Genomic DNA, 22810 nt, shown 5'->3' with positions numbered 1-22810 from the left:
AGTTAAGTTAAATCCAAACATCTATTGAAAAAACACCTCCAGTTGCACTGACTGCTAAAAAGCAGAATAACTTTAATTGTAAAACTGTATCACATTGACCAATAGCAAATGAAGTAAAGGTAATAATAAAAGCTGTAGCAATACAATAAAAGCAAGTATGCTCCATGAAAACAGCACAATATGGGAAAAAAAAGAAACTATACTGCTGGATACCAGTGGTGTGCAAGACATGCAGAAGAAATAACTAGACAAAATTGGTGTCAAATATTCTGTCCTGAATGGCACAAATACTCAAACTTCATGAATGAAAAGATCTTAAATCCCTTACTGGTTGGCCACTTCAAAACCAACAGTGAATACAAGGTGTAATATTAATAACCATGCAGTTGGGTGAGCCACACTTGCATAAACGCAATTAAGTAAATAAATCTAGTACTTACTCAGTTGGGAAATTGGCCAGTTAACACCTCAACAATTTTGATGAGCTAGAAGTAACACTGTGCTTGCTCTAGCAACTAGGCAGATTTCACCCAAGTCCCACCAAAAGAAAAATTGTAGCCTTGCTGCAAGGTTCCAGCTTGGCTGCTTCACCCTTAGTGAGCTGTTTCACCTTACCGGTCTCAGTGTCACTGCCTTTGTGGCTCTGATCTGTGCGAACCATGTCTTCCTAAGGCAAAGATGTTCTGTTAGAGACCATGGTGCGACTTATCGATTGCACAGTGGTATTTTCTCACATTTTTAAAGTGAATACAGCACGATATATGGCAATTTAAATACAGAGGGGTCCAAAAAATCTATAGACTGTTTAAAAGTCCGTAACAGGCAAACTAATTGATGGAGCTGTCTCATCTTTGGTGAAAGTGTAGCTTAAAGTGCAACTTTAAGATTTCACTGTAGGTGTTCGAAATGGTCACCATTAACATCCACACACAAACGATACCACCAAACTGCAGCACGAACTACTGACTGCAACATGTTCAGTTGAATATTTGTACATGAATGTGCAATGGATTCTCAAAGTTCATCCATTGTGCGTGGCTTTTTTGGATAAACTACGTCCTTTAGTGTTCCCCACAGGTAAAACTCCAGAGGAGTTAGGTATGTGGAACGTGGTGGATACTCCACAGCACCTCTACGGCCTATCCATCTTCCTGGTAGATTTTCGTCGAGATACGCCCTAACACGATTTTGGTAGTGGGCTGGGGCACCATCTTGTTGAAAGTAAACTCTTCCGTCTCCATACAAGTCTCGGATGGCAGGTAAAATGGATGTCTGAAGCTTTCGAAGGTACACCTCACCGGTAACTGTGCCTTCAAAGAAGAATGGCCCAATCAAGCCCCGGTAAGACAACCCACACCACACATTTACTCCTGGCAAATTCACGGCTTTGTCTACATGGACATTCGAATTTTCAGTGGCCCAGTAGATGCAATTGTGGCGATTTACTGTACCATTGACTTTGAACTGTGTCTCATCAGAGCATACCATCATCTCTGTAAACTCTTCATCGTTGCGCACCATATTAGTAAACCACTCGCAGTACTCCATTCTATGATCTGGGTCGTCCTCATTCATTGTATGTAGCAATCGTGGGATGTAGCACTTCCACTTTGCTGTCTTCAAAATTCACCGAACACTTGAGCGACTCACTCCAGTTTCACGGGCACAATGTCTCTGACTTCTGTGGTGAGCGAGTGAATTGTAACACACGATGGAAATTAGCTGGACTTGTTGTTGTTACAGGTCGTGCAGATCATTGTTTGTGTACATCTTGAACGCAGCCTTCGGCTCAAAATTTCTCGAATGCGACGAATTGTTAAATGTGTTGGTGGCTCTGTTTGATGCTCATTTCGCCATTGCCATTGAACCTCATTAATGTTTTCATACCTAAAATACCACTTCAAAACTGACTTCCTTTCATCGAATGTAAGCCTTGCGCCAGCCATGTTTACTCGAGTAACTAGGTGTAACTAAGAACAGAACACTGTGGCGACTGTAATCTGACAAAACAAAACAACGCAATACATCGCTTGTGTGGCGATTGCTGGAACTACAAACTATTACACTACCAAAGGTGAGACAACTGTCAGTTAGTTTACCAGTTATGGACTTTTAAACAGTGGATACATTTTTTGGACCCCTCTGTAGAACACTGCATAGCAGCACGAATACACACATTTTTAACATACCACGCCATAATGGAGAATTAAACAATTTTCTGCCATTAATCTGGCTGCCTGATAAAACTGATTTCTGTAATCTATTTTGTGGAGATGCTCGATCCTCCCACCTGGTTCTTGGCTGATCACTCCCTCCCTGCTGTCCTGGATTTTCTTGTAATGCCTTTTTGGGTACTTTGGCATCACTTATCTGTACTACATGTACAACCTTCCTCAGTTTGGATGATTTCATTAGTGTTCTGATAGGTCAGTCTTACAACACAATTGTCTTTTTCCTCCATATTCCATTTTGACAAATTAGGCAAATGATTCCTCAAAGCTGCTTTCTTTCTAATGTGTCCATTTCAGGGTCTGTTGCTGTTAAAATTCAAGTTTTGGAACCATGTCAGCACTGCTGTCATAAGTGTTTTGTGTGACTTGGTGGTGCCAGTGAGGAGCCTTGATAAGTCTCATTAGAGCAAAATAGACTTTGGCTACCATTAATCTGTTGGATTTCATAGGAATTGTCTAGTAGGTGACTGTTGAATCCACATACTTAAACTCCTAAACTCCCTCAAAGATATATTTTCCCGCTGTTACTGAGGCTGGCATGTTCTCCTTGTGTGCCTTTCCTGCAGCCATGTATTTTTTCTACCAGTTGGCATTTAATCCTACATTCATGCTAGTCTCTTCAAGGGTGTTAAATGTCTCCCTTGCCTTTAAAGTTCCTGGCACTGTCATCTACTTAAGTTCTGGCACTGATTATGGAAGATCATCCCCCTGCTAAAAAGGTTTGCATCTCCCACTACCTTCTCCAGGGCAGCATTATAAATGAGGCAGATGAGTGCATCTCTTTGCCATACCCTGTTTTCAGTGTTTAATGTGTCTGACTCATTCTCCCCATTCTTATACTACTTCGTGTCTCACCTTACCAGTTTTTTCATGGATTCCCAGTACAGTCAGCTCATGACATAATTATTCTACCTCAGCTATCATATGCTGCTTTAGTCAACAAAAAGGTGATGCATGTGAATCTCAAGTTGTCATCTTATCTGGGATTTACCTTGGAGCATAGATCTGATTGTGAGACTGAACTTCATTATGTATTCAAAATACAGCTGGATTATACCAAATGAATTGCAATTAATATGCTTAAGAATATTGAATGACTGAATTTGTAGTCAGGTGAATGTTTGTCAGCTTTATTGCTTCTCTATTCTTCACTGTGAGTTTGGTCTAAAGTTAAGTATTTACATTGTTTATGTTGAAATTCTCCTTCACAAAATCTTTTTTCAGAAAAGTTAAAATGAATTACAATTTGGATATTTTTGCAGCTCACATTCTGCCGTCATATAGCTGTGGATGAGACTGTAATGTATGTACCACATCCACAAGATCCAAATAAAACATTACTGAAACATGAAGCTGTTGTCACTGTGCAAGGAGTTCCACTTAATTCCTATGTGGAAGATGTTTTAACGAGCAGAATCTCCCTTAATGCTGGGAAGGTAAGTGTCTTTTACAATAATGTTATAACAAAAGTGTCAAGGGGTAGTATCTTCGACAAAATGTCCTGACTCTTGTGTTTGAATTTTGCCACGTGTGTGTGTGTGTGTGTGTGTGTGTGTGTGTGTGTGTGTGTGTGTGTGTGTGAGAGAGAGAGAGAGAGAGAGAGAGAGAGAGAGAGAGAGAGAGAGAGAGAGAGAGATTCAGGCATGTGTTTGTACAATATATGTGGCCTACACATATGTGGGTAAAGGTTTTGGGACAAGGATAATTGAAAACAAAAGCATCAGTGATGGCAGCTGAAGACTTCAGGTACAGTCGCCTCAGTCAACCAGCGGCTTTGTCAGAGATGGCAGAAGAGCAGACAGTTCCAAAGCAACTGTTTTATTATAGTCAGTCCAACTGATTTCCATTAGGTTTCCTGCCTTCTAACTTTTGCTATTATTGATTTCCTGGCTAGAAGGCATTCTTTACTCTGTAACTGTCATTGTCCGTAAATGGCAAACGTGGGTCTCATGTCAGTGGGGTTTCTCTCACCACAGGTGAGCCCTGGGAGGCCCCTTTTGTGCTCAGAGTATAATACGGCCTGACAAAAGTATAATACGGCCTGACACATGTACTTTTACGTCTATTTAAGGTGTATCACAGCTCTGACAACAGTATTGCGTTCAATGCCTTGATTCATCACACCTTCCGTAACATGATCAAGTTTCTGGCAGGTGCCATTAATTGCCGATGAACAACTGTCTTCACAAAGAAACTGATAACTTTGTTGTTCAACCCCTTATCGCCCAAGTAACCAACCATCCATATTACCCTTTGGGTGGAAAATCACCCCTAAGAGTTGAAGAATCAGCAGAGATAAATAGCATGAGGATGCAAAATGCAAAGGAAACCACAGTTTTTTTTAAGATGTGTGATATTTACCCATAGAATAATTGACCTGTAACTGGAAGAGATCTTGATGATATCTCCATTGCCAAAAGATTCTGGATTAGTCCCCCATTCAGAGCTCTGTGATGGTGCAACCAAGGAGGAGGTAACCATGAGAAAAAGGTAGAGTAACCAACAAAATGTAACATTCAAAGAGTTGAAATATGGAATGTCGGAAGACTGAATGTGGCAAGGAAGCTAGGAAATCAGAAAAGGGAAATGCAAAGGCTCAGTTTTGGTCTTTCGGAGATCAGTGAAGCAAAATAAGAAAATTTTCCAGCCACACAAATATAGAGTAATATCAATAGCACCAGAAAATCATATAACAGGAGTAGAATTTATGGACAGCAAGGCAGGATGGGTGTGTTTCTGTGAACAGTTCACTGATGGGGTGTCTTAATCAGAATTGACAGGAAACTTAACACTCACAACAATAGTTTAAATATACATGCCAGTGTCACAAGCAGAAGATGAAGGGTTAGAGAAAGTATACAAGGATGTTGAAGGGATAATTCAGATCTAAAGGATAATAATCTAATAAGCACAGGTAATTGGAATGCAATTATAGGGGACAGAATAGAATAGACTTATAGGAGAATATGGGCCCAGTAGTAGGAATGAGATAAGGACAGTGTGAATACAGTATTCAAAAATCATCAGCGGTGGTTGTATAATTGGTAAAATCCTAGAGAAACAGGATGTGAAAGCTGGATTACATTGTGTTCTGACTGATTCTCAAATCAGCTGTGCAATTGTAAGGTGTACTCTGGGCAGATATAGGCATGTGGATCACAGTTAAATAACAATGAACAGTAGACTGGAGTTTAAGAAGACTCACTGTGGAAAGAAGTGTTTGATGTCCTCAATGACTGTATATGCAATAATGGATAGCCCAGTAGTCATATCAGTTGAAGAGAAATGGACATTCTAAAAGTGGTAATCAGAAGTAGGACAGATAAAAATTAGTACAAAAATCTTCAGCAAAAGACAGGAATATAGCAGTATGTCAGCTAGAATGAAATAAGTAGGAAGTAGAGGAAAGCAAAGGTGAAATAGATGCAGGATAAATGTGAGAAACCGAAAAATAGTTGTCAGAAAGACTAACTCTATATGTGGAAAAGTCGGAACAACCTTCGGTGAAATTTAAAGCAAGGACTTAACATTTAAGAGTGCTATGTCAATAGCAGGTTTTTGGGAAGAGTACACTGGAGGTCTCTGTGGGAGTGGACTTGTCTAATGATGTGATAGTAGAAGTAGAAGAAATGGGAGTTGATGGGGAAAATGTAGGGGTTCCAGTATTAGTCAGTGAAAGACCGTTTTTGAATCCTTAAAATTGGATAGGGCAGAGGGGGTAGGTAATATTCAGTTGGAATCCATCAAATCATTGAGGAAGTGACTACCAAACAACTGTTCATGTTGGTGTGTAGAATCAGACTGGAGACGTAGTGTCAGACTTTCGGAAAAATGTCATCCACACAATTTTGAAGATAGCACAGGCAGATAAGTGTGAGAACTTTTCTATAATCAGCTTAAGGTCTCATATATCAAAGTTGCTGACAGGAATAATATACGGAATTATGGAAAAGTTGAGATGCTCTGTAATACAGTTTGGTTTCCGAAAAGCTAAAGGCACTAGAGGCCGTTCTGATGTTATGGTTGATATGAAAGCAAGATTTATGAAAAGCAGAGACTTGCATTGGATTTGCCGACCTAGATAACGTGTTAAAGTGGTTAAAGTTTTGAGGAATTCTGAAAGAAATAAGAGTAAATTATGTAGAAAACCCAAGATGGGAAAGTAAGAAAGAAAGAAAAACTAAGAATTAAATTCAGATTAAAAAGGGTGTCAGACAAGGATGCAGTCCTTTGCCCAAACTGTCCATTCTAAACACTGAAGAAGCAATGGTGGAAATAAAAATTACAGGAGTGGGATTAAAATTCAGGGTGGAAGGATATCAGTGATACGATTGATAACATTGCTATCCTCAGTGAAAGTGAGGAATTTGGATCTGTTCAATGGAATGAAGTCTGAGTACAGAATACTGATTGAGAGTAAACTGAAAAAGGACCAAAATAATGAGTGGCAAAATGAGAATAATAATAAAGTTAACATCTACATTGGTGGCCACAAAATAGATGATGTGAAGGAATTCTGTAACTTCGAAGTAAAATAACATGATGGATAAATCGAAGAGGATCTGAAAAGCAGACTAATATACATTCAACACTCCTGGCCGAAAGAAGTGTACTAGTATCTAATAAAGGCCATAATGTGAAGATAAAATTTATGAGAAAGTTTGTATGCAGCACAGCATTATGGTAGATCCATGAGCTGTGGAAGCACTGGAAAAGAAGAAAATTGCAGCATTTGAAATGTCATTGAAGAATGTTGACAATTATATGGACTGATCAGGTATGAAGTGGTTATCCTGGAGCATGAGTGTAATTAAAAACTCATTAAGGATGATGTTGGCTCTTAAGGAAGCCATTTTTCAAAATAGTGTGTACCAATACCAGTAAAGTCAGGATGTGGATTGCAAATAAGAATAAAAATCTTGAAGATTATCTTCAGGGGATGTCAGGTCAGCAGCCATGCAAATGGGGTTATTAACAAAATAGTTAGGATCTGGATGACTTTGTCACTGTTAAGATGGCACCAGTACAGTGAAGATAGTATAATGAATATAGAAAGTAGACAGTACTCCTCTGGCAATTTCATTAACAGTAGTTGGGTATAACTCTGGAAGAAGTAAGTTGTATTAATAAAACATTGGTCAAAACTTTTAGAAACTAAGATGATAATATTAAAGGTCTTGGGAAATAAATATTCTAAAACTTGGAGTGAAACAGAAGTTAAATGCAACAGATTGAAAAACATTTAAATTTTGGTCTGCAAGTTTTTCCTTATGCAACCAACTAATGGAGTTCAGAGTGGGGGAACCCGTTGTCATTGAAATATTAACTTTGTACTGCAGTTACTACTGTCTCACAGAAATGACTAGTACCACAAATAATTTGAAACTTGGTGCCTAATAAACAGACTTACAAATTAAGCAGAGATTATTATATAGGAGTCAGTGTTGTACATAAAGCAATACATACCTAATACATAAGAATATCAAGTGTTCAGCAATAATGGAAGTTCATGGATGGAACAACACATAAAGACAACCACCAACTTGTGGTGCACACGCACACCAATGATACTGCAGTTGTAGTGAGTGGTCACCTTTCCCTTATTTTACAGAATGTAAAGTGTTTATATTGTTGTTAAGTGTCACAACTTAAGTGGAAAACTTGGTCTTGAATTGTAAATGTATGGCTCTGTTAGTTTAAAAGGAGAGAAAAATCTTAAAAGCTTGTTTTAGAAGTAGAATCCACTTATTAATGTCCATAGTCTCTTAATGCTATTAGGACTCTTCTTGAAGGGAGAACCCAAGTGGCTTTCCTATCCATGAAGTACACTGAAGCACCAAAGAAACTGGTATAGGCATGTGTATTCAAATACAGAAATATTGAAATAGGCAGAACACGATGCTGCAGTCGGCAACACCTATATAAGAGAAAAAGGGTCTGGTGCAGTTGTTAGATTCGTTCCTGCTGCTACAATGGCAGGTTGTCCAGATTGAAGTGAGTTTGAACGTGGTGTTATACGAGTGATTGGACGTGGCGTCTCCGAGGTAGTGATTAAGTGGGGATTTTCCCACAAGATCATTTCAAGAGTGGACTGTCAATATCAGGAATCCAATAAAACATCAAATCTTAAACATTACTGCAGCCAGAAAAAGTTCCTGCAAGAAAGGGACCAATGGCGACTGAAGAAAATTGTTCAGTGTGACAGAAGTGCAACCCTTCCACAAATTGCTGCAATATCCATGCTTGGCCGTCAGTGTCAGCATGTGAACCGTTCAATGAAACATCAGTATGGGCTTTCGGATCTGAAGGCCCACTCATGTACCCTTGATGACTGCACAAACACAAAGCTTTACGCCTCACCTGGGTCCATCAAAACCGACATTGGACTTTTGATGACTGGAAACATGTTGCCTCGTCGGACATGTACAGGTATAGTGACAACCTACTGAATCCGTGAACCCTGCATGTCAGCTGGGGACTGTTCAAGCTTACGGAATGTGTGCATTTGGTTTGATATGGGATGGGACCCCTGAAACGTCAAGATAAAACTGTGACAGGAGACACGTATGTAAGCATCCTGTCTGACCACGTGCAGCTATTTATGTCCATTGAGCATTGTGATAGACTTGGGAAATTCTATCAGGACAATGTAACACCCCACACATCCAGAATTGCTACATAGTGGTTCCAGACACACTCTTCTGAGTTTAGACACATTTGCTGGCCACCAAACTCTCCAGACAGGAACATCATTGAGCATATTTGGGATGCATTGTAATGTGCTGTTCAGAAGAGACCTCCAACCCTTTGTACTCCTATGGATTTATGGGCAGCCCTGCAGGATTCATGGTGTCAGTTCTCTCCAGCACTGCTTTAGACATTAGTAGAATCCATGCCACGTTGTATTGCACAAGTTCTGCATACTCATGACAGCCCTACACGATATTAGGTGGGTGTACCAGTTTCTCTGGCTCTTCAGTGTAGTGACTCATTGCTTGTTTCCTAATTTAATTAATTTTTATAGGCATTTCCCTAAAATCAAAAATAGTAGTCCGCCACCACCTTCCTTCCCTCCCTCCCTCCCTCTTTTTCTTGTTTCTAGTGCACCCCTTGGTCCAGCATTTCCAATTTAGTTAATACCTGCTTTGTCTTTTGTATTTAGTGTAGTACTAACTGTACAGGACTTTGTAGACATAAATATTTTCATTTGATGTCCCACAAGGCTGTGGTTTGTAACAGCTTACATAGGTTAGAAACTGACAATCTAATGTGTGCCGAGTCATATTTTGGACAGACTTGCAGATGGTTGCCCACGAATAAAAACATAAATGCACCCAGCATAGTGCTTATTACAAATGTAGATTTATGTTTTTTGTTTGTTTGGAGGGAACTCCTAGCAATTACAAAATTAACAATATTGTTGTTTTTAATGTTGGTGTTAATTTTCACTTATCTGAGGATTTTCTTTTTTTAGGGGAGACAAGCAATTGAATGGGTTATTGGTAAAATTGATGCAGAAGTAAAGGAAATTGCTTCAAATGCTGTGAAGAGCACAGATGACTTGCTGGCACAGACTAAAAAGTCATTTGATGAAATTACAAGCTCTGCCCGAAAATCTATGGATGATATTTCATCTGTTGCTAAGAAATCGCTAGATGATCTACACAACTTAACAAGTGCACCTAATCGAACAAATCAAAATCTACCAAAGTTGTAGCATTGATATTAAAATTTAACAACTTTGTGTAGTGATATTTTGTAATCCAAATCAGATGATGCAAGTCTGTTAGCTATATTGTAAAGTGTAATAATTTTTATTAAACCGTGTAAAATTGTCAGACCCTCCAAAGTATTTTTAGGATATTGTCTTTCTTGTGTAACTTATTGAATGAATTGTGGGAAATAGATGTTTCTTGTAGTGAGAGATTTGTGTGAATGTTATTGTTGCTTGATTAATTTGTGTTTTAACTTATGCTGACAGACTGATTTAACTGGCTGGTCCAGTTTTTTTTATAAGTTAGTTGTAGTCTGATATAGAGAAATGACATTATCAGAAGAATTACTCTTAAAATTTGTGGACCTATATTTTACCATAGTTTATTTACAATGGATTATCAACAACCATTACATACAGTTACTCATTGATTGTGTAATGGAGTGGAGTAATATGTTGCACTGATCACTGTGTGATCTGACTGCATACTAAGCTTATTGTGATGTCTTGCCATGATTCACTCAATTTTTACGAACAGTGGTATTGCACCTTGCTGTCTGCTGTTAAGTTTAAATAGTGAGCAACTGTTCTGTGCAGAGAGAGGATACAGCAGAGGTATGCTCTGTTCATTGCAGGAATTCACTGGTGTTAAGTTGCTATTACAGCTGACATGCACAGAAAAGTAAATATGCACTGCAGTTAAAATGTAAAATTTTCTTACAGCACAAGTTTTGTGTGTTTGCTTAAGAAATACTGTGTACTTGGTGCAGTAGAGACATCATAACAGGCATTTGTGAAGGGAAAAAGTGTACTTTTATTGATAGTCTTAAATATTGCTATGGTTCTTTGTAAGTTAAAATATTCATGTATTGTGATAAATATCACCAATGAAGCATTATGAGATGTGATTACTTACCTTGTTGCTGTATTTTCTTCACATTAATTGGCTGAATGTTCTCATGTATGCAAATCTAAGAAATTAAAGTCTGGCTATAGTTCATTGTAATACTCACTAAAGAGCAACTAGAGTGCAGAGTCCCTAATCACAAAAAATCTACAAATTGTATGAGATATAATGGGATAATGATTGTGGTAATTCATAATTATAGTTTCACAGAACTATTTTGAGAGTAAAAGAAAGTTTATAAGTAATTCATAGAAAAGTGTTCACTTTGTGAACACCAGTCCGGCCTTTCATTGTTCTAATGTGAAAGGTAATGGTTTTTGGTTTGAGTAATTTTCTTGTGGTTATGTTGCTTATAAGTATTTTATCAGTTGAGGTTAATAAATGAGTGTCCAAAATATAATTTCATCTATATTGTAGGCCTTACCGCCATTGACTGTTGAGTACTTTCTGAAAAAGCATTTGTCAAATTCTCATCAGCTTTTATCAGTTTGTATGTAATGTTTTAGTGTATATTATGAATCTTCCAGATGTTTGTGAGTTAATGTTTGTTACCTTTATGATTAGAAACAACAGCAGGTAACATTTCTTTTTAAGCAATTGTTTCCATGCTATGTGAAAATACTTACTTGGAGCGCGCGCGCGCGCGTGTGTGTGTGCGTGTGTGTGCGTGTGTGTGCGTGTGTGTGCGTGTGTGTGCGTGTGTGTGCGTGTGTGTGCGTGTGTGTGCGTGTGTGTGCGTGTGTGTGCGTGTGTGTGCGTGTGTGTGCGTGTGTGTGCGTGTGTGTGCGTGTGTGTGCGTGTGTGTGCGTGTGTGTGTGTGTGTACGACTAAAATAATTGTGATGTAAAGAGCTTTGTGTGTTGTAGACTGAAATGTTTGCCAGAAACAGTGTGAGGATTATTTTATGTTTGTATTTGGTAATGTGTGCTTTCAGTTTCTTTTTACACTTGAGTCAGTCTCGCCTACCCACAACTTGCCTCTAAGATATAGTCAGTAGCACCACCATTCATAGTAGATGAAATATTTGGAAACTGTGGTATTTTTTAAAAGTACAGATCAGTCAGTATTATTGTTGCATATATTTGTACTGATAGTCACTGATTTTATGTATTGTCCATGGTTTTGTAGGAGTTAACCATTCCACAGCCATCACAGCACACATGATCATCTGACTTATTAAGTTTTGTTGTTCAAGTAAACAGCATTAAAAGTAGGTAATAAAAGTACTAAGATGATTTAATATGCTTTTTGTAATTCTGATTATGGCAACTTTTCTCCAGAAATGACAGCCCTGTAGTTGTGCCGTATACACGTTAGGTGCTTCTGACTGAACAAAAGTGCATTGTTGGATCAGTTTTACTCATAATTTGCACCTTTCTTAGTAGGTACCTCAGTATTCACAGTTAATAAGTGTATGTAATATTTCAGCTAATGGACAACAAAAAATTAAGGTCCTGAAATGCCTTAAATGAAATTTAAAGTAATCTACATAGTCTTAAGTTTTTATTTTGACAAGCTGTTTAATGAGCACATTTGGTAAAACAGCAGCCAAAGACATGTTGCAAACAAATTGAAAAATTGTGGGGTATATTTTGAAGAAATACGTAGTGATTAATTAATCAGATCAACTGCTTTCACAGGTTCTTAAATATTTGTTTCAGATCTTATGAGAAAGTTGAATTTAATAACATATGAGTGTAAAACTGAATGACCCTGATTTAAAAGAATATCATTAGATGTATGCAAAAATTCTGAAGTGTGTTGTGTTGTTAAGAATGTCCTTAAACGGCAGAGGAATGTAGAGAAGAGTGTAATAGTGTATGACATTTTATGCCCTATATTCTGCATTTAAAGCTTTCTAGTGTTCAGCAATTACGTATTTCGTACCATTTAGGATTGACAGCTGTGTGTTCTTTTAAAATTTCACTTCAGTCTGATAGTAACTGATGACATTGTTATGGAATACATTTGTGATGAATTTGTTACATATCTTTCATGCCAACATATTTTTGTAAATAAATACTACATACCTAAAACTGTTTTAGTTTACCACCATATTATTGCACCTGGTACTGAGGGCAATTTGGTCTACTTATCATGAGTCGATGTGTAATCCTGTTGATAGTATGTGCACAATTGAAAGCATTGACAGTGTGATGCATTTTCCTTATTCGCAAATGTACTTTTTTGCTGTAGTCACCATGTTTCCAATAAAGGCCAATTGCAGTAATATCGTGGTTAAGTAGTACAATGCCAAATATTTGTTCCAAGCAATGTGATTGGAATCTACAGGAAACTGTAGTGATGCAAACATATGGATGCGAACTAAAAAAACTGTGGTGAAATACCTTTAGATATTTCAGTCTGTGATTTGTGAAATTTTTCTAAATGTAGGAGCTATGTAAAAGAGAGAGAGTATTAACATAGGCTGTAAGATCCAAGGTGTTACATATGTATCCATTTGAAGAAAAATACTGAAATTCTGGGATTTTATAAAGTTTTTGGCACCATTTGCTGTTAGAGCCTTGTTTTTCCACTGTAATAAAAGGAAATCAGAAATGTCATCACTTTGCACGTGTTCAAAGTGTAATCACTTCAGCTTGGTTCAATGAATATTCTCCTTTATCTTGGTTTGGTATTTCAGAATATTCCATAGACGTCAGTGGGTTGATTAAGGTCCCTTAAGAACTCGGCATCGTGTCTTGTAATTCTTTTTGAACATAAACTGAACATAAGAGATCCCATAATCGATAGACTTATTTTGAATTTTCAGATTTTAGTCATTATAGAGAATCTTTGATGTCATTGTTCACACATTTACATCTTTCTCCTGAATGTCTTAAAGTAGGGATAAGAAATTTCAGTTCAGTTCAGTTCATGTCTTGAACTTGTGAATACATTTCTTGTCGAGTATGCCGTGTTACTTTTGGGAATGTAAGCACGCTTATGATCTCAAGAGTTTGTGATACTCTGAGGAAGTCGGAGTGCAACAGGCTTGGACTCTTAGTGGAGAGTGCTAAGAATGTCATGTGTGCTAACAGGGTGAATAGCAGTCTTGTGATTTGGTAGTTTTGCAATGCTAGACAATAGGAAAATCCATTTTCTCTCATTTCAGGTGCATCATTCTTTTGTATAGGAAAGAGCTGTAATGTACATGTTACAGTGCTTAATGTGGCTACAAACAAGAAATAATGGGCATGAGAATGTGGATGTCCCAGTAAATAGTGTAATGTTGCCTTTGTTTCTGGTACATTAGTTTCAGAAGCCCAAGAAGTGTGAAATATTTATATAGTTAGACATAAAATTGTACCTCTTTCCCTTTGTAAGTTGCTAGTACAGGTACAGCTACAGCTAATACCACTTATTTTCTAAGGTTGAAGGTTTTTATATGTGGGTTGGGGTAAAGCATTTTTGTCCCCATAAGTGTGGTATATGCATTAGACTGGTCTTCTTTGTACTTGTATTATACAACTTCCTTAGTAATCTGTTCCATCTGCACATGCATTGCCTGGCAAGAGTGAAGTGCCCAGAAGACATAGTTAGATGTCAATGTTATTTTGTACATTGACACACCATTGGGGGGGTATGTAAATGACCAGAGTTAAAGTACTCTGTAACAGAACAGCCACCTGGTAAGGTCTGTGAGGAATGAAAATGTCATTGAATGATCACATTAAAGGACATGGAGATGTTGCATACCTCTGTGAAACAGCATTGTCAGCACCAGACTTAGTATGAAAGGATCCTCATTGTGGTGTCTAATTGTGCAATATCCAGAATTATAGGACAGTCAGCTGCAACAGTGGTACAATTTTGGACTGATAGGGAATGCAATTATTAAGGAAGCAGTGGAAATACGTAGCTCGACGAATCTTGTAAACAGACACAGGCTTTCAGCTTAGTACAGCTTGGGATCCAGCACTGGCCATATTGAAGTCACTTCGAGCAGAGAGGAGTGCTATTGGTCATAAGACGGACGACGATTCGCCACCAACATAAATATTCTGTTGACAACTGGAGGATAATCAAGGCGCCTACGTGGACGCGCATTTTTGCTTGCGGCTTCCGACATAGATCGCTGGGGCGGCCGATGACAGCGCAGAGTAACAGCGGCAGCCTCCGTGCTTGAGGCTTCAGACAGAGGTCGCTGGGGCGGCCGATGGCAGCGCAGAGCAGCGGCGGCAGCCTCCGGGCATGCGCCGAAGTATTTGGTTCTTCATCCTGTAAAGTGGCGTTACTGTCCTTCCAGCTATCAGTTGATATCATCGCTATTGGCCATCGAATTTGGCACCTCCACGCATGCGCACTTCCTGCCTAAAACTGGCATAAATAGGGGGCTCTGGTCCTGCCTTAGCAGTGTGTTTGTCGCACCTGAAGATGTTGGCCAGTTGCGCTGACGAAATATTGTGGAGTTTTCACTATGACATCAGATGTCTCGCCCGAGAACCATATATACAAGACTAATATACTTGTCAAAGTTCTGGCAGACCACATCAGAGCACAAGAAGGATCACTGTATGAAATATTTGGAAACCTACCATATTCTAATCTCTCAACTTCTGCACCTGCAGTCTGACAATAAGTAATGGACTTCCTGGAACACTCAGTGTCATCCTGCGTCATTGGTCAGACTAGCAGCAGCCAGACTAGGGAATTACCATCCCGTGCTTAACCTGCTGGTAACACAACACAAATGAGTGCACTTGGTGTGGTGCCATGACCAGAAAGCATGGACTGCTGATGAAAGGCATCATAATATGTTCAGCGACGAATTGCAGTGCTCTGTCATGGATGACATTTGGCGAGTATAGTTGACATGTGGAGAGGTCCCATTCTCTTAATGTTTTGGAGAGACACAGTGGTGTTACTAATAGTTTCACAGTGAGAGCCATCAGATTGGTTGCAGCTCAGGGCTGGTGGAGAGTGAGGCAAGTCTGACAGCAGAATGGTATGTTACAGACATCCTGCTTCTTGTTACCTCCCATGCACCAATATTGTGGTGCTGGTTTTCAACAGGATGATGCTCATCCAAACATGGTGAGTCTCCATGAATTTCTCTGTGTGATTAGGTACTTAAGTGATAAGCAAGATCCCCAGATCTATCCCCTAAAGAACATGAGGGAACCAGCTAGGATGTAAACATTCCAGTGCCAGTATCCAGAAATCTAGGGCCAATTAAAACGGTTGAGACAGTTTCTCAGAAGATACAAAGACTTTGACATTCAGATCAATGCAAGCATCCAGGTCAGAGAGAGCGAGAGCGAGCGCAGTGTCGTACTGATAAGTGGGCTTGTGTTGCCAAGCTCTTTGAAAATTTGACTTCAGTGATTACAAAATCACAACATATCTCACCTCAAACTGTGAAGATTCATCTCACATTCTAAGTGTTTCACTTTGTAAGGCAGTGTACAGACCCAAAGTATAAGGAACATGGGTAACAGTTGCTCATAATATAAACATTGATGGTTGAAAACATTATGACCCACTACTTACTAGCATGTTGTCCACCTTTGTAATGCAATACAGCAGTGATTTTCTATGGCATAGATTTCAGAAGTCCTTGGTAGGTTTCTGGAGGTATGTGGAATCTGATGTCTATGCACAGGTCATCCAGTTACCATAAATACAGGCCACTGGTTCGTTGGTGAGGGGTTGGTCAGTTTGTTTCCCAGATACGTTCCACTGGTTTCAGATTATACAAACTTGGGGGCCAAAACATTGTGAATTCACAATTGTGTTCATAAAACTATTATAGTATGATGGTGGCCTTGTAACACACAGTTGCCCTTCTGTGACAGAAGACAGCAACAATGATGGTATTAAGATGGGCAGTAGCATTGTTCGTAGTTCACAGCTACCATTATTCCATTATCATAGGTCCCCTGGGAACCTGGGTGACTGTCCCCTGTAGTGTATTATTGCTCCCATGCATGAGGAAGAGCATGTTTCTAGCAACCATTTGCCTGGATGATGGCATATGTGAACATGAAAATAACAAGAATCGTGATTCATATTACCAGGTGGTGTTTCCATTCATACAGAGTCCAATATTGACTGTGCCCACTGCAGTCATCCTGCTTTAGAATGTTGTTGTCTCAAAGTATGAGTGAGTCTGAAAGCTTTAACATGTGTGTAAAGATCACAAATAATACTATCCACCACTTGAAGTTCCTTTATTCATTTCATTTTCCAGTCCGATGGAGAGAAACAGCAGTCGATAAAGCTAGTTTGTATTGCCTTTCTTCATCCAACAGGACTTCCAAAGGCTTGCTTTCTCATTCAGAAATATTTCAATATGTTCTTAAAGAAAATAAGCTGGACAGAATATTACAATTTAACCATCTTACTGCTGTATGGTAGGAGAAACCATGTGGCAAAGAATCTCTCCTCGGAAAGGCTTCAGTTGATCAAACGAAATTTTCAGCCAAAATTAGTTTTCATCATGTATGACATCCACTAACTTAACACAAAGTGCATTATGATTAACAACAGTATATTTTTAAGGGATTGGTAACATAACTGACTTCACATTTTGAGTTTGGTCTTTGAATGAAACCTGCATGTTTCCTACACATACAGGAGGTGGACAAAAATGTGGAAACTCAAAAAACATGACACATTACCACACCTGATACAGTGCAGGAAAACTATTGGCACTTAGAACAGTTTCCAGTCATCTTGGAATGGATCAATACAGATCCTGTGTAATTTTCAACAGAAATTCTGCCATTCTTCCTGTAAAATTGTAGCAAGTGTAAGTAATGGGTCATAGAGCTGGGTAGTGATCATGCACCCTTCTCTCCAAAATAGAACACAAAGGCTAAATAATATTTAGATTCAATGGCTTTGGTGGAGAGGGAAATGTGACAATTCATCCTTATGCTTACTAAACCAGTCTTAGACAATGCAAGCTTTATGTATTGGGAAACAGCTTCACCATTGGAGAACAAAAATTGGAACATGGGATGGAACTGATCAGCCAAAACCGTCACTTGATTCTTGGCAGTGATGAGTCCTTGAAGAATCATGGGTCTGAAGGAATAGCAGGATAGAGCTGCCCAAATCAAGCCCCCACCGTATTTCATTCTTGCAACATAAATTTGGACAGAAGTTAGAAACAGTGTGACAAGACTTATCTGACAAAATGACTTTCTCCCATTGCTCCATGGTCCAGGTTTTATGGCTTCGGAAACGTTTTCATGTTATGGGTGTTTTGAAATTCCAGGGCACACTGCAATTCCCAGCTTATGGAGCTCAAATCGTGTTGTGGTGGTGCTGACACGATGATTTTCAGATTTCCCTGTATGCGGTATAAATCATTGATACAGTGCCTCCTGAAACACCAAAAGCTTTGGCCATCTTGTTTATGCAAGCACCCACGATATGAGCAAAAATTTGCCAGTGTTCTAATTCACTTAGTTCTGACATAATGCACTCATAACACACAATACTGTCCTGACAATGACTGGCAGGGGCCCACATATTGAGTTCACTGCACAGATGCTATTCATATTCAAATACAACAGCACAACCTCTAGGCCTGGCTATTTCCATTTATGTTCATGCTCGCATTTCTTGCATTATTTCCATATTTTTGTCCAATCCCTGTATAGTTTCCCCTCATCAGTGCCCTGGAAGGAAATCAGATTTGCTAGTTTGTCAGAAGGTTGTGTTACTGTTATTACTAAAAACACAATGCGACCTGAGCAGTTTCGGAGATTTCTGTAGATTCATCCATAGCTATGGAGTACCAGTCAAACCTAAATGCCTTTCCTTGTAACTGTTTGGATGAATTACCAACAATATCTTCACCTCAGCATCTCTGTGTTTTCTAAAAGAGTAACTGCTTTCCATTGTTCAGTTTTGTCAGGAATCAGTTAAAGTATAATTAAAATGCACATCTTTATCAAACTGACCACTATGTGTTTTTTCATAGTGGTGACGAGTATTTTATTTCTTAAGAATAGCAATAACTTTATTACAGATATCATGAGGTGTAGTATTCTTAAACTACTTCGTCCCCTTCAAAGTAATCTCTCCCTCATGTATATTATACTAGTGCCAGTTCTTTTTCCAGTCTTGGAAGCAATTTTGGAACTTTCTTTTCGTTATGGTGTTTAGCTCCCTCTGCGATTATGTTTTTACCTCATAAATGGTACTAAGAGGACATCCTTTCATTGTTACCGTGAGCCTTGGGAATAGGAAGAAGTCACAGGAGGCCATGTCGAGCAAATATGATGGCTGAGGCACCATAAGTTTTCTTTTTTGCCAAAAAATCACGAATAGGCCTTGAGGTGCAAGTGGGAGCATTATTATGATGCAATTTCCCCGAGTGGTTTTTTCCACAATTGTGGTGGTTTTCTTCAGATTGCTTCATGCAAATGGCACAACTTCCAGGTAATATTCCTCACTGACTGTATGACCACAAGGAAGGAACTAATGATGCACTGTCCCATTGTAAATGAAGAAAACAATGAGAGGAACCTTCACATGTGATTGAACTTGGCGAGTTCCTCCCCCCCTCGATCTTAGCTCTTAAAGGTGTTTCCATTGGGATGATTGGGTCTGGGTTTTGATGTCACACTTGTATACCCACTTTTCATTATCTGTTAGAACCTTCTTTAGAAGTTCTGAATCATTGTCAACTTCATTCTACAAACTTTGCTGCTACATGTTTCATACATAAAGAAAAAAAAGCATGGCTTCAGCCAAAGGGTATGTCGACATCATCAGCGACCTCTCAGATGGTGATTCGGTGATTTTACAGAACCATTTCATGTACTACTTCCACGCTGTAGTCAGTAATTGATGTTCTATGCTGGCCAGAGTGGCCATCATCTTCAACGTCATCTTGAGCCACTTTGACACTTTCACACCAATCGCAAACTGTGGTCTTACTTGTTGAAGATTCGCTGAAAGCCAGTCAACATTTTAAATGTGGTGCTGCTCTTTATTCCATTTTTCAAGCAAAATTAAATGCAAATTCTTTGATCCATCTTTTTCATAAATAAAAATTTGTCAAGCATTTGAAAACACATACAGTATAATCTTTTAGACTGTCAACAATAGACTGAATTTTCAAACCAGCCGAAAGATTGATGTATAAAGCCACAAAGTTAAAAAATTCCTGTTACTTTTTGATCACACGTGGTATATTGGTTTGTTTTCTCTCTGGTTGGTTGATTTGTGTGGGGTTGAAGGGACCAGACTACAAAGGCCATCAGTCCCTTGTCTCTCTCTCTCTCTCTCTCTCTCTCTCTCTCTCTCTCTCTCTCTCTCTCTCTCACACACAAAGTACTTAATAGTCAATCTTGTGTTGAAAGTACGAGACCCACTATCCACTTTTCTCTTTTTTTTTTTTTTTTTTTGTTTGAACAGACATTCCACAAGTAGTCAAAATAAATAAAACTTGAAATAACAATAGGGATACGTGAGCACGAAGAATCACACACTATTTTATAAAAAATTCACTCAAACACAGGGTGGACTAAATTCCTTTATGGGCCGTATTGTAGAGAAGCCTGGTGTACATTATAAACAGCCACTTGAAAATGAAAGGCTGGTTTGTATTTCTTGCATCAGACGGGCTTGGCAGTAGGAATCGATATTCATGGGGTGTGAAATTCTTTGATGAGACTATGATAGTAGTTGTGGGTTGTTTGGGATACCATTTTAGTGCAGAAGTGTGATATTTCTTAGTATGCTGGCTGTATCCAATAGAATGTTAAGAATTGTAATAGTCTACTATCCTCTTACATGTGCTGTAAAGTAATGATGCAGCATTAGAATTTTTTTTTTAAAAAAGGTACTAATTGCAATGTATTTATGTTTATAAGCAATAGATACTTCAACAAAAATCTGTGTGTACTTTATAGTTTGCAAAGGATGCATATTAAACTAGCTTTTCATCTCCAAAACTGAATGTTTTGTGACATATTCAGAGTGAAAGTTTGTGAGCCATTGTTTGAGATGTTTATATTTTTCCCACCTCCGCGTTGCAAATGTTTTGACGTTTGAGTGAAATGCCCAGTCGATGTGCTGTTGTTTTTACGTCAATTCTACCAACAGTGAAAGTTGTTTAGTTCTCGAGGTGTTGTAAAATTCCTGGATTCGTCTCGTCGCTGTGCAGCCTATGAAAAGGATTGTGGAAGACTCCCAAATAAATTCCGAAGTACAGTGCAGTTTTAACACCAATATATTTCCAGGACTCTGGTGTCAGAGCCTGGTGAACTGTACCGGTTACATCACATGTACCCAAAGTTGACATCAAATGACACAGTGTTCACAACAATCAACAAATGAGTGAGCCTACAATACATTTGCTCGCAACCCTAGCCAAAAAAAGAGTGCCCCAAGGCGCCTGCGTGACCTCTATTTATACTTTTGTTAACAATTACAGACAATGAAAATTACAATTTTATGTAAAATCACAATTAAAAGTTAAACCAAATATGAGATACACATTGCTAAAAATTTACAGTCACAGTGCTGAACAAGGTGAACCTATTTTCAACTTAACTATTAGCTAATATAACATTTTCTGACTAATTATGTTACAGGTAACAATTACATATCGGAGATTCAATTAACATGCTTTATTTATATGTTCTATTTAATTTGCTGTAGTAATTTCATGATGATAGGTTTACTGGTACATCCTGACCATGTGCTACATTTCTTTCGATTAGTTACAGTATTAATTTCACATTTATATTGTTTTTCACTCAAGAACAATGTTAATCAGCAAAGCATCATTTTTTAATTATATGTATACTGAAATAGTGGTTATTTTTGTATGTGATTTGGAAACAGGTCACTTTACAATTGGGCAATTAGGATTGGTGTTTATCTTCAATGCTCTCCGAGGGGTTCTGATAGGTAGCAATGAGATACAGTAATATTTCATGTTCTCTGCTGATTCAAGTCAAACTGGAATTTTTAATCGTGATATGCTACAACTCTTTCTTGAATTGCAACATGAATCAGAACTGTTAGGCAGTAAGACATTTTGCTTCACATTTTGGTAACTTTATACAGTCAAAAGTAATTTTCTTCAGTTGCTTGACAGGCTTCAATGGTCTTATCCACAACCACTTGCAAAAACACCCGAACTCCTGCAAAGGGAACTGATGCAGCTGTCACATGACTTACTTGAAACATCCTTATAGGAAGAGCTCGCATTGCACACATCTGGGACGAACTGTTTTGAGTTGCTTTGTCAATTCATCTATCGTTTGTCAGTGTTAGTGAAAATTAATAAGTATTACAGTTAAACTTTGATGTTCTTTTTTAAACAACTTTCGTATCACAGAAGCTGTTGAACTATCACTGTGTTGTTCATTTAAATTAAAACCTACAGAGTAAGTGTTTAAGTGTACAGCCACATGGATACTGTAGTGAAACTTCATGACAGGTTAAAAAAAGTGTGCCAGCCTGGTACCTGAACCCATACTTACCTTTCATTGGCAGTGTTCATACTGATTTAGATATTCACGTCCATCAGTAACCTTGCAAAGGTGGTGGTCCTGCAGCTTTAGTAAATGTAGTTGTCATTTACGTCAACAGATGTAGTAGTGAGTGTCAGTAGCTGGTGCACGCAGTGAAAGTTAGGACAAGAGATCTTATTGCCTTGGTTTACACAGCTAGGTAGACAATACTGCCCAACAGTTGTCAATTCAGTAATGATTGCTGACAGTTGCAGAGCACCTGTAGACAACAGAAGCCATCATCCAGCACTAGTACTGCTGCTCACAGTACATCAAAGAACAGGAAGAGTAGGGTGGTACTTAGCAGTATCATCAGGCAGCTGGGATAATGTCCTTACAACCACTGAGAACAAGGGGCCAATGATGCCCAAATGAAGGAAAAACCTTGGGAAAACTTAAAATAGAAAGGAAAACTGAAAAACAGAAAAAAATGATCTGAAATGATGGATATTCTTTCCCTTATGCATGCAAT

At 38.5% G+C, this 22810-nt stretch overlaps 1 protein-coding gene across 1 annotated transcript in view; it reads left to right on the top strand.

The window, feature by feature from the left end:
• Positions 1-12888, top strand: part of LOC126262291 (protein slowmo) — a 33901-nt gene extending 21013 nt beyond the window's left edge. Inside the window, exons 4-5 of the mRNA XM_049958815.1 lie at positions 3494-3667; positions 9706-12888. Of these exons, the coding sequence (XP_049814772.1) occupies positions 3494-3667; positions 9706-9948 (417 nt within the window). The 3' untranslated portion in view covers positions 9949-12888. The remainder of the gene's footprint in view (positions 1-3493; positions 3668-9705) is intronic.
• The last annotated feature ends 9922 nt before the right edge of the window (positions 12889-22810 follow it).

Source organism: Schistocerca nitens, chromosome 6, assembly GCF_023898315.1.
Source record: "Schistocerca nitens isolate TAMUIC-IGC-003100 chromosome 6, iqSchNite1.1, whole genome shotgun sequence".
Classification (NCBI taxonomy): domain Eukaryota; kingdom Metazoa; phylum Arthropoda; class Insecta; order Orthoptera; family Acrididae; genus Schistocerca; species Schistocerca nitens.
This window is presented reverse-complemented; position numbering and strand designations above follow the sequence as displayed.